The 11,303-nt window shown below is 56.6% G+C and overlaps 1 protein-coding gene across 3 annotated transcripts; it reads left to right on the top strand.

The window, feature by feature from the left end:
• Positions 1-3,066: 3,066 nt before the first annotated feature.
• FNDC5 (fibronectin type III domain containing 5) lies at positions 3,067-10,765 on the top strand. 3 transcript variants are annotated; one of them, XM_057536975.1, is made up of 6 exons: positions 3,067-3,250; positions 4,819-4,934; positions 5,475-5,640; positions 6,001-6,090; positions 8,174-8,307; positions 9,216-10,765. In XM_057536975.1, the coding sequence occupies exons 1-6, from the start codon at positions 3,082-3,084 to the stop codon at positions 9,252-9,254; spliced, it is 714 nt and encodes a 237-aa protein (XP_057392958.1). In that variant the 5' UTR covers positions 3,067-3,081; the 3' UTR covers positions 9,255-10,765. The 3 variants fall into 3 exon arrangements, with proteins under 3 accessions (XP_057392958.1, XP_057392859.1, XP_057392912.1); XM_057536876.1 differs by having other exon boundaries at positions 5,442-5,640; XM_057536929.1 differs by having other exon boundaries at positions 5,442-5,640; positions 8,666-10,765.
• The last annotated feature ends 538 nt before the right edge of the window (positions 10,766-11,303 follow it).

Below are 11,303 nucleotides of genomic sequence, written 5' to 3'. Positions count from 1 at the left end.
TTACCTGCAGCCTGGGTTAGGGGCTGGGACTCTGGACAGCTCTGGACACTCAGGAGGATCCAAATGCTGGTGACCTCACCAGGTGCCAATGTGTAAGTGACCAGTCAGCCCCCTAGGAGGTGTCTGTGGAGTCCTCCAAATGCAGATCATCTTTGGAGGACAGAGGCCCATCCCTCACGCCCCACACCCAAAACCCCGTTCATGCATTTAATCATTCTTCCACTGCTGTATTTCCAGAAAGTTGCACAGAGCCTGGTACATAATAGGTCTCAATAAATATATGTTGGAAGAACAAGTTTTTATGTTCAACACACACTTGTTGTCTACTGCTCTTAGCCCTGTGCTAAGAGATGGTGTACAGATGGCGCACACAAAGGAACTGGTCCTGACAGCTCTCTCCCAAGATCACCCAGGGGGCCTCTAAATCCTCCCAGCTCTTCCCACCCCAGACACAGCTTCCACTGGTTGCCAAGCTCCAGGCATCAGGACTTTTCCCAGAATCGAGGTAATGCCCAAGCACCCCATGTATCATGGGGCCTGGGAAGGCTGCACACCTGCAGCCACAACTCTCCAAATCCTCTCTGTCTTTCATGCCCCGTCCTCCAGCCACGCTTCCCCATCCCTCTTAAAGCCTCAGACACAGCCATCTCCGCCCACCCAGTGCCCTACATCTACCTGGGGTTATACCCAACCTGGCCAGCGGGTGGCGCTGAGACTCCCCTTTCCCCAGCGCTGGACTGGACTCCACACCCCACCAGGACCCTGTCCCTTCCTCATTTTCTCCCCAGCACGGACAGGAGCGGACTCTGTGACCTCTAACTGACCCCTCTCTTTCCTGCTGGCTCCTGCGATGAGGCCTGAGGAGACTCCAGTTGCTCCTGCAGGCCCCGGGTTGTCTTTTCCTGCCTGGTGGGTGAGGGGGGGGTCCCAAGGGGCCAAGCTGCAGCTGGTGGGGCGGGGCTGGGCGGGGTGAGGCTGAAAGCAGCTGCCGGGAGAGAGAAAGAGAAAGGAGAGAGAGAGAGAAAGAAAAAGAGAGAGAAGGGAAGGAGAGGGAGGGAGAGGTGCTCTGGTTCCCTGGCTCCTATCCCAAACAGGTGGAGGTCCCAGCTGAGGCTCTCCCCAGGATAAGGTATGTGGCTGAGGAAACAGAAGGGGCCAGGGGTGTCAGCCTGCCAAGCAGAGCAGGCCTAGGGGTACTGAGGGGCTAGCGGGTTAGGTTCTGCTGCTCAGCAAGAACCCCTGAGCCCCCTCCCATCTCACCCCTCCCAAGGTGACCAAATAGAGACTTGGGGGGCAGTACAAGGAGTCGAGGGGTGGGCATTAGGAGACGAAGGCTCTATTGCTGCTCTGGACTCCATACGTGAATTTGCACCAAGCTCTTCCCGTCTTTTTTTTTTTTCTTCTTCTCTCTTTTTTTCTCTTTTTTTTTTCTTCCCGTCTTTGAACCTCAGTTTCTTAATCTAAAATGGAGGCAGAGGCCGGGGGCTCTTAAAGATGTTTTGTGGGATAACTCTGCAAGGTGTCCCTTTTTCAAAAAGAATTCGTTCTTCCAGGGGCTTCTGAAGACCAGAAGGCTTTTAAGACCCAAAGGGATGCCCCCCTAGTGGTGGCATTTCAGGCAGTGGGGGGAGGGAGTCATTTAGAAAGATGGGCGGTCCCTCCATGTCAGGGGCCCTGAGGCCCTGGTCTGTGCCTCTCTCCTCAACCTAGTTTCCCTGACTGGGACTCAGAGTGGAGAGTGACACAGGGTGGCGGGTGGGAGCTTCCCCAGGTGTCTGGTGCTCCAGAGGTCCTCTCATTAGGGAGAGGGTGGTGGGCGCAGGGTGAGGGTATTTCCCTGCCAACTCCAAGATCAGAAAAAGAGTGGATTAGGCAGCAAGGTGTGTGGCACCAAGGTAGGGACAGTGGTAGGCATATGGATGTCCCCAGGGTAATGAGGGAGGGGTCACCCGAGCCCTTTTTGAACTGTGGCTGCTGGCCACGTCTCCAGAGCCCCCTGCCCTTCAGAGTCATTAGCTCATTCACTGCTCACACCCTTCAACCAGTCCAGAAGGGTGGGGGCGGGGGGGCTGGAGCCATTCCTCCCTCACCCTGCTCTTGGGAAGAGATTGTTCCAGATTGTTCTCTGGCTGGGGAGAAGCTGGCACGGGCAAGTTCTAGGATCTCAGGGATCCCAAGGTGGGAGACAGTCCAGTCAAGCACATGATGGGGAGTCAAATCAGCCTGTGTTCAAATCCTGGCTCTGCTGTGGGTCCTTGGGGAAGTCAAGTAACCTCTCCAAGCTGCAGTCTCCTCCTGTGCAAAATGCGGACAACAGAGCGGGCCCTTACAGGGTTGCAGTGAGACGCAGTCGACATGGTGCAAGTAAAGCCCCCAGCGCGCAGCTGGCACCTAGCAGATGCTGTTGCTCTCATTATGGAGGGAAAAATGGAGGCCCAAGAAGGGAAGGACTGGCCTGGGGTCACAGAGCTAGGCCCTCCAGTGAGTCAGAGCACCCTCTTCTCAGCCCCATGGCAAACGCTGAGCACCTACTGTCTGCACCCCAGCACCTACGGAGCACTCTAGAGTCACCCCCACCCCTACTAGGATTGCTCCCCTCTGCTCACTCCTGCCCCAGCCTGCAAGGCCTCGGGTCTGGGGCTGGGGCAGAGCGAGGGGTGGGGACCCCCAGGCGCGGGAGGGCAGGTCAGCTTTGGGGCGGGTGCGATGGGGGCCCAGAGGAGCGTCTCCGTGGCACTTGTCCTCCCTCTCCCTCGGGAAAGGGCAGCGGTGGCGGCCGGGTCAGGGCTGCGCGGCGGGGAGAGAGGCTGCGTGCGAGGCTGGGGCTGAGCACAGTGGGGCACGGAGAACCCCGCTCGGGCTCCGGCACAGGCGAGAGGGTGGCAGGGCGGGTCGGCGAAGCCCCGCGGACCGGGTCATCGGGGGTGGGGGCGGCGAGGGGGCGGCGAGGGGGCACCCTCCGCCCCTCACCCCGCCCCCGCGCCTCTCCCCGCAGCGGGGGCGCCCCGCCCCTCGGGCGCCCGACGTGGACGAGGCCGCCGCCGCCGCCGCCGCGCGGGAGTCGCTGTCCGCGGAGCCGACATGCAGGCGGCGCGGGGCGGCACGGGGCGGCCGGGCCGGGCGGGCCGCGGGCCGGAGCGCCAGCGCGAGCGGCTGCCGCACGCCGGAGCCGCCGCCATGCACCCCGGGCCGCCCCGCGCCGCGCTCCGCCTGTGGCTGGGCTGCGTCTGCCTCGCGCTGGTGCAGGCGGGTAAGGGGGTCCGGGCGCGGGGCGCGGGGCGCGGGCGGGCATCCTCGGGTCCCTTGCCTGCTCCCTGGGGACCCCGTCTCAGGCCCGCTCACTGCTCCCCTCGCCCCACGCCCCAGCCCCTTTCCTGCTTGCTTGACCCCCAGACCCGACCTCCAGCTCTCAAACCCCTTCCCACCACCCCTGCTCTGGGATCCACGGTCTTGGGATTCCCCAGCCCCCTCATCCCATTGCCCTGACCCCAGGCCTTTCCTCAGGAGCCCTAGTTCCTTTCTCTGGCCCAGGGAGCAGCTGAGGACACCGGTCCCCCCACCTTGGGCCTCCTTCCTTGACCCAAAGCCCTGCAGGCCAACTCTGCAGGTCGAGCGGGATGGGGTCCCGCTGTGTGAGGGGGATGGGGGCTGGCACCCGAGGTCACGGGGACAGGTGGGGTGGACCCCGAGCCTGGAGTCTGGCCTGCCCCCTGGGGCCTGGCCTCCTCCTCACCCTGCCCCTCCTGATGCCCTGTCCTCGTCCCTTCTGGCTGCTGCCACCTTGCTCATCTCTCCTCCTACCCATCTCTCCTTGGCTGCTCAGTGCTGTCTCCCTGCTTCCGTCCTGTGTCTGTCTCTGATACCCCACTTGTCTGTTCTCCGGTTCTGTGTCTGCTGCCCCTGTCTGCGTCCCTCTGTCTCTCTCTGACTCCATGTCTGGCTTTGTCTCCCCAGGCCCCAGACCTATGAGGTGAGGGGTGAGGCTCAGGCTTAGGTCTTCTTCCCCTTTAAGTGCCTGCCTCTTGGGGATACAGAAGCTGTGTGAGTCTGCTGCCCCTCTCCTAGAAAGTTCTTCCTTCCCTGACCCCCACCATCCTCATCACTCTCCTCTCATCTGGTCCCCTTTGTCCTCTCCTCCCATCCAAGAGGCCCTACCCTCTTCTCTTGACTCCACTGAGGGGCCGTGCTCTGAGTGACCCCATCTTCCTCTGCTGCCTTCCCACCTGCCTCTTGGGGCCGGCGGGGTGTGGAGAAGAGGCCTTTCCCCAGGCTTCATCCTGCCTGGGTCTCCACAGTACTGGGGCTTCTTTTCGTGGGCCTCACTCCCATCTCAGGGCTCAAGCTAGGCTCTTCTCGACCTCTGGGTCTTTCTCCTTCCCTCAAGGTCACTCACTTGACAGTGCAGTTCTGTAGAAAGAGCACTGGACTGGGGAGCCTTCTGATTGCTTTGCACCAGACTAACCTGGAGCTCCTGCAGCCCGGCCACCTATGTCTCCCCCGTGCCTGTCTCCCCACCTCTCATTCCTCCTCCTTTAGACCTGGCCCTGGCCTGGGCTCATCAATTTTAGCTCGAAACCTAGTGGGGCCAGTTGTGGCCAGCAGGCATTCCCACCCTGTTTACAAGGAGCCTGGGGCCTCTCAGGCCTGGCTCTTCAACCACTAACGAACTGAGACCCAGGTGCCAATCCCACTGGAAGGCCTGGGTTTCTTCCTTCCCATCTCATGGCCATCCCCAGGTTATCTTGTCATACTGACGAGACCGTGGGCCTGGGCCTCACAACAGGGGGTGCTCACGCTCAGGTGCCTCCCCACCCCCAGATAGCCCCTCGGCCCCAGTGAATGTCACCGTCAGGCACCTCAAGGCCAACTCTGCAGTGGTGAGCTGGGACGTCCTGGAGGATGAGGTCGTCATTGGATTTGCCATCTCTCAGCAGGTAACCCTTGAGGGTCCCTGGGAGGGAAGAAACACATCAAGAGAGAAGTGGTGGATGGGGGAGGAAGGGGTGCCGAAAGAGAAACGAAAAAGGAACGAGGAGCAAGAGAGATGGGCAGAAAGCTGCACACGTGGCTGGGAAGGGAGGCCCCAGAAGGGAATCCTTTGGTTGGAATCTGGGAATTAAGGGCATGATTTTGATCTTAAACAGATCTGAGTTTAGGACCATGCTCCAGTTCTTGCTAGTTGTATGGCCTTGGGCAACTTCCCTAACTTCTCTGAGCCTGTCTCCTTACCTGTAAAATGAAGATATCGATACCTACCTGCAGAGATGATGGGATGCTTGAGTCAGATTGTGGATGTCCGGGGTTTAGCATGGTAGCCAGGTGAGGCCTTATCACTGCTGGAGAGGTGGGCAGACGTGGGGTCGGGGCCTGGGCACTGAAACCTGGGGCCCGGCTTTTTTTTTTTTTTTTTGGGGGGGGGGGGCCTGGCTTTTGCTCCACAGAAGAAGGACGTGCGGATGCTGCGCTTCATCCAGGAGGTGAACACCACCACCCGCTCGTGCGCGCTCTGGGACCTGGAGGAGGACACCGAGTACATCGTGCACGTGCAGGCCATCTCCATTCAGGGCCAGAGTCCGGCGAGCGAGCCCGTGCTCTTTAAGACGCCACGGGAGGCTGAGAAGATGGCCTCGAAGAACAAAGGCAGGCCCGGGCCACCGTTAGCAAGGGACGGGGTGCGGGGAGGGGCGGTCATGGCTAGCGCGGCGGGCGGCTGGAGGAGAGCGTGAGCCCCCCATCCTCCCCCAGCCCCTGCTGCCTAACCAAGCAGCCCCTGAGAGAGGGAGGTCCACTCTGGTCCCCTAAGCTATGGGATACAAACTTTCAGCTCTGGATTAAGTCCAGTTGCTGCCATCCAAGTAGCCGTCAGCATGTTCTTGAATCTCTTTTTGTTAGATGTGTGGGCACCTGTAGAAATAAGCCCTTAATATTTTGCGCTCGGCCCTAGAAATGTGGCTGGCAGGGGCCCAGGGAGTCCTGGAGCTAGTGTCTCTCTCCACACAGATGAGGTGACCATGAAGGAGATGGGGAGGAACCAACAGCTGCGGACGGGCGAGGTGCTGATCATCGTCGTGGTCCTGTTCATGTGGGCCGGTGAGTCTGGCCCCAAGCGCTTCTTCACTTCACCTCGGGGAAGTGGAGGACCCTCACCAGACCCTTTACTCACAGAAATGAAGGGTGAGGGGCTTGGAGGCAGTGAGAGGACTTAGGAGCCTAAGTTCTGCTCTGGGGGCCAGATCTGATCCCTTCTCTAACTGACCTCTCACCAAAAAAATAGCAGTTCGGTAGCTGCCTTGTAGGATTATATGAGTGATTGCCCTCCCTAATGAGTGGCCAAAGCCCCTGGCCTTCCAGCCCCGGCTGCAGCAGCCTCTCCGTATTCTTCTGGGTTGCTGTGCCTCCAGGTGCTTCAGGCCTGGGCAGCTCAGGCTTGGGACACCCTCATAACCCACTCATCCTTCTTGACACAGCTCAGAGACTGCCTGCGTGAAACCTCCCCAACCCATCCATTAGAATGTTCCTCCTGCCTCGATGCTCCCACGGCACCCCGTGTGCTCCTCTCTGAATTTAGCCCTTCTTAGCTAAGTTAGTTGGGTTCCTGTCTTTCTCTTTTCCCACTTGTCTGTGAGCTCCCTGGGGATAAAGACCATCACCTTTGTACTCAACTCAACCAGAATTTACTGAACAGCCACTCCATTCCAGAGAGTAGTGCTACAGTCGTGACTAAGAAGAGCCATGTGCTTGTAAGGAACGCAGTCTGGGAGACGCCAGGCCCGTACTTAACAATAATTCAACGTGATGAGTGCTATAATAGCACCATGTATGGGAGCAGAGGACGGGGAATGAATTAATTCTGGGGCCAGGAGTAGAAATCAAGAAAAACACAGAGAGGAGGTAAATGGGGATTGAGCTTTGAAGGATGAGTAGGAGTTCACCAGGCAGCCAAAAAAGGAAGGGTATTCTGGGCATGGTGTGTTCAAGAAGGAAATTAAGCTCAGCCTGACTCAGTGCAGCTGCAACCCAAGAGAGAAGATAGAAAGTGAGGGGTAAAGGATGTTGAGGCTGTCAAGTGGACTGGAGTCCTTGTTGAGGGAATTAAACACCATGTCGAAGTTATATGAGCATCGTGGTTGAGAGGACAGGCTCTGTTGTAGAAGCATATGGAAAAATATGTTCCATAGACACAAAGAAAAGCAGACACTTGAAAAAAAAAAGCAGGAAAAACAAAGGATTGTACAAAAGGGGAGGTTTGCTTATGGTGCATTATTAGACTTGGCACAGACAGTATTCACATCATTGTAACAATATAAAATAGTGAATTAACTCAAAATTGTGATGTAATTCTGCTAGGATGATGAGGAAGGAAGTAGAGGGAGTGGTTAGGCTCTATCTGCCATGGTGGGACGTCAACAGATAATCTCTAAAACAGATCAGGAAATAACACTATAGAGTTCCCTGTGGCCTAGTGGTTAGGATTCCGGGCTTTCACTGCTGTGGCCCGGGTTCAATACCTGGTCAGGGAACTAAGATCCCTCAGGCCGTGTGGCACGGACAAAAAAAGAAATAGCACTGTAAATCAAGTATAGAGGTAAAAACGGGGAAAACACCTACGAGAGTTGGAGGTGGTTGCCTTAATACTATTGGACTTTCAAAAAATACTAGTTTGATAGCGATAAACATTTAGGAGAGTGCAGGCCCTGGAGTGCACACCCCCACTCCACCGTGTGACCTTGAGTGAGTTATCTAAGCTCTTCATTGCTGTCCTCCCTCGTAACCTGGGGACAGTAATAACCAGTGCTCTCAGAGAGCTATGTGGGCTCAGTGAGATGGAATGTCAGGGCCCAGCACAGGGCCTGGCACATGCTAGACGAATGATATTGTTGCCCTTTGCCCTAAAGGAAAGGGGAGCCCTCTGAGGTTTAAACGAAGGGAAGGGAGGAGACACGATCAGAAGCATGTTGTAGGAAGGTCAGCCCAGCAGCAGTGAAGGGGCTGGTGGGGAAGGGGACAGGTGGACACAGGAGCCAGAGGCCAGAGGCAGCCTCTTGCAGTAGTGCCGGTGAGAGGCCATCTGGAGCCCGGTACCCACAGGAGCTCGGCCTGGTCTAGTGGGCATGAAGTGGCGGGGCAAGGACTGGGGCTCTGGCCTCTGACTGCTCTCCCTTGTCCCCTGCAGGCGTCATCGCCCTCTTCTGCCGCCAGTATGACATTATCAAGGACAATGAACCCAATAATAACAAGGAAAAAACCAAGAGTGCATCAGAAACCAGCACACCAGAGCACCAAAGCGGGGGCCTTCTCCGCAGCAAGGTGAGGGCAAGACCTGGGCCTGGGTGGGGGCCCCGTGGCTGGCACCCTGGTAGTCCCCGGGCTGCAGAAGGGGTCAGCTTGGGGCCTGGCATGGCTGCAGCTGGACAGAGCCAAGCTTGGCCGCTGCCCGTGTGACACAGGGGACACTGCAAATTGATTTTGGATCCTCTCCTTTTGCAGGGTGCCAGGAGCCAGTAGGGGTTTAAAAAGAGGGCAGTGAGTGGGGAGGGCAGAGCTCCTGGTAGGTGCGGGACAGCAAGAGTAGGGGTTCTGGGCTCATTCATGCTCCTGCTGTGCTGTGTGACCTTGGGCAGGTGCTTCACCTCTTTGTACCTTCATTTCCTCTTCTGTAAAACAGATATGACAACCTTTTCAGTGCTTGCTTTGAGCAGCTCAGAAGAGAGACATAGAGAATGGAAGAGAATCTCATGGTTCTGACGATGATTATCCAACAAACAAACATCTGGCTCTCTCTACATTTCCTCCTTCCTCCATCTCCTTACACCCTCTGGCTTACTGTCCTCTCTCTTGGCTTCTCTCTGGCGCTCTCCTGAAGCCTCTTATTAATCCACCATCTCCAGAAGCACCTCAGCAATGTCAGTGGCTGAGGCTACACTCAGAGGCAGATCTGCAGGATGTGAGAGAACCAGCCAGCGGGATGCTCGGCTAGGGCCCAGGACCCAGTCCTGGCCATTCAGCGGAGTGAAGCCGAAGGCTGGGTTTGAGAGGCAGAGAGATAAGCCATCCAGGCAGGGCTCCTCCTTTCCTTCCACCTGAGACAAGAGCCTGGCTTTTAGGCTGCAGCCCTGCTGCTCCCTTCCTTCTGGTGTCTTCTCCCTGTTTCCATCCTTGCAAGAAGTCTGTTCAATTTAGCCCTGGCTGCTTCTCTCATTTTTTTTTCCTACCAGTTTCCAAACAAGCCCTCGGTGAACATCATCGAAGCATGACTGCCTGTCTGCAGGGAGAAGGATTTCATTTTTCTTCTCTGCTGGTCCCCAGGTCCATGGGCACAGGGAGAAAGAGGACTGCCATGGGGGGGGAGGCACAGCTAGCTGCACAGTTCTCCCTCTGCCCCCCACCCCATCCTAGTCTGGTGAAGAAGGCTGAACTGCAAACCCAAACTCTGCAAAAAATAAGCCACAAAACTAAAAGGCCTGGCCCCGTTCTGGAAAAGGCAAAGCTGCATGAGACACAGCCTTCTTTCTGCCTCCTCGCCTCTCCTGGACTGGCTTCCTCTTTGAGAAAATGCACAAAGCTCCTGGGAGATGACAAGCACCTAGACTGACAGAAGCTGTGTCTTAAAAAAAAAAAAAAAAAAGAAGAAGCTGTGTCTTTCAGGGAAGCTGTGGGGCTGCCTGCCGGGCAGGGGCCTGGCTGCCATCAAGCCTTTGCTGGATCCAGCTATCAGGGACTTGTTTGTGGCGCGATGCACAACTTTGCGAGTGTGTAAGATGTTATCTGTTGTCTCTTTTGGAAAACACAACCGAAGGGCTTCACTCCAGAGGGCAGAGGGATTCCCCGAGCTGGTTGCCTGTGTCCTCTATCTTCTTTGGCCCTTATTTTGACTGTAAGATCATCAGTCTGGGGTCTGAAGGAGACAAAGTGGGAAAGAGACCTGGAAGGTACTGGCCCCATTTCTTTAGGAAAGGTCTCTTGGAGTTGCAACAGTGCTGGCTTGCACAACTGAAAAGGTACATCCACATGGGACACCCTGGGGGCTGCTAAATCACCCCCTCTGGGGTGGATGCTGCTGGAAGGCGGGCCCAAGCCATTCACCATGGACAGTCAGAGCAGTCCTGACCTCTGGGGTCTCCATATCTTGCCATCTCATCCAGGGGTCGTGAAAGCTACCCAGGGTCCTCATGTCCTTCCCTAGAGCCTGAGTGGTGTGAGGTGACAGGTCTCTCCCTCCACTGCCTCTTTCTGGTTTAAAAAACAAATGGTGCTTGCTAAGGAAGGCAGACCCTTCCCTAGGACTGACAAGTCGCGGCCGCTGAATGCCTGCGTGGGAAGAGACGGACCTCTGCGTCTTCCATTGGTGGCTGAGGACGAGAGTGGGGGCGACTGCGCTTGGCACAAGCCTGGCACGCAGTCGGCGCCCAGTGAGTACCTGCTGAACTGAATGAGAAGCGCGGTGACCCCCAAGCCAGAGAGCTGAAAGCCATTCCCCAGTGACCGCCCCTTCTTTGCGGTCTACAAGAGCTCTCGGGGCTGGGGCAGCTGCCACTCTGCTTTGCCCGAGTGTGGAGCACAGAGAGGGAGGAGAGACAGGGTGAAAGGCAGATGTCAGCAACACTAAGGGCTTCCTCATGGGAGGGCATGAGGCTCCACTCATTGTCTTGTGACTTCCATCCCTGCTGAATGGGGCTGCAAGGCCAAGGCTCCTTAGGAGAGAGGTCCTTACCTCTGATCCAGTTAGAGCAATAACCACTTTTTAAATGTAAAATAAAAAGACAAATGAAAAGGCACATCCTTGTCTTCTGGTAAATGCCCAAGTGTTGCCCTCTTTTTCTGGCAGTTGGCAGCAAATCAGGACGTGTGGAGGAGGGAGTCAGTTCTCTCCATTTTGGCCTGCAGCTTCTTAGGGACAAGCCTGCCAGCCAAGCTGGAGTTGGAAGGGAAATCTCGAACAGATGGGGGTGCACGTGTAGGAGGAGAAAATAGTTGCTCTATCATCCCATTACTGAGGCCCGCCCCACCCCAAACTGAGCTTGGGCTGCCTCACCGCATAGGTATGCAGGCTGGAACTCAGTTTTTAAAACAAAGGGTTTTCCCCTCTGGATGGGGTTGGTGCTTTTCCTGGCCAAAGGGAATGCAGTCCTGCTTCTCCCAGCGTGAGGGGGAAGTAACAAGGGACTGCAGAAGCTGCTTGCTGCAGCTCAGGATTCACAGCATGCTGTTCGGGGATGTTAAAGGAACATCATTCTGATCCTGCAGCAGGCTGAAAGGTAGAGGAATGATGCCATTAGCCAATGAGAAAACCAGTAAATGGGGCA

This window comes from Balaenoptera acutorostrata, chromosome 1, assembly GCF_949987535.1.
Source record: "Balaenoptera acutorostrata chromosome 1, mBalAcu1.1, whole genome shotgun sequence".
NCBI classification, from domain to species: Eukaryota; Metazoa; Chordata; class Mammalia; order Artiodactyla; family Balaenopteridae; genus Balaenoptera; species Balaenoptera acutorostrata.
The sequence above is the reverse complement of the archived record's forward strand: the minus strand, read 5'-3'. Positions and strand labels throughout refer to the sequence as shown.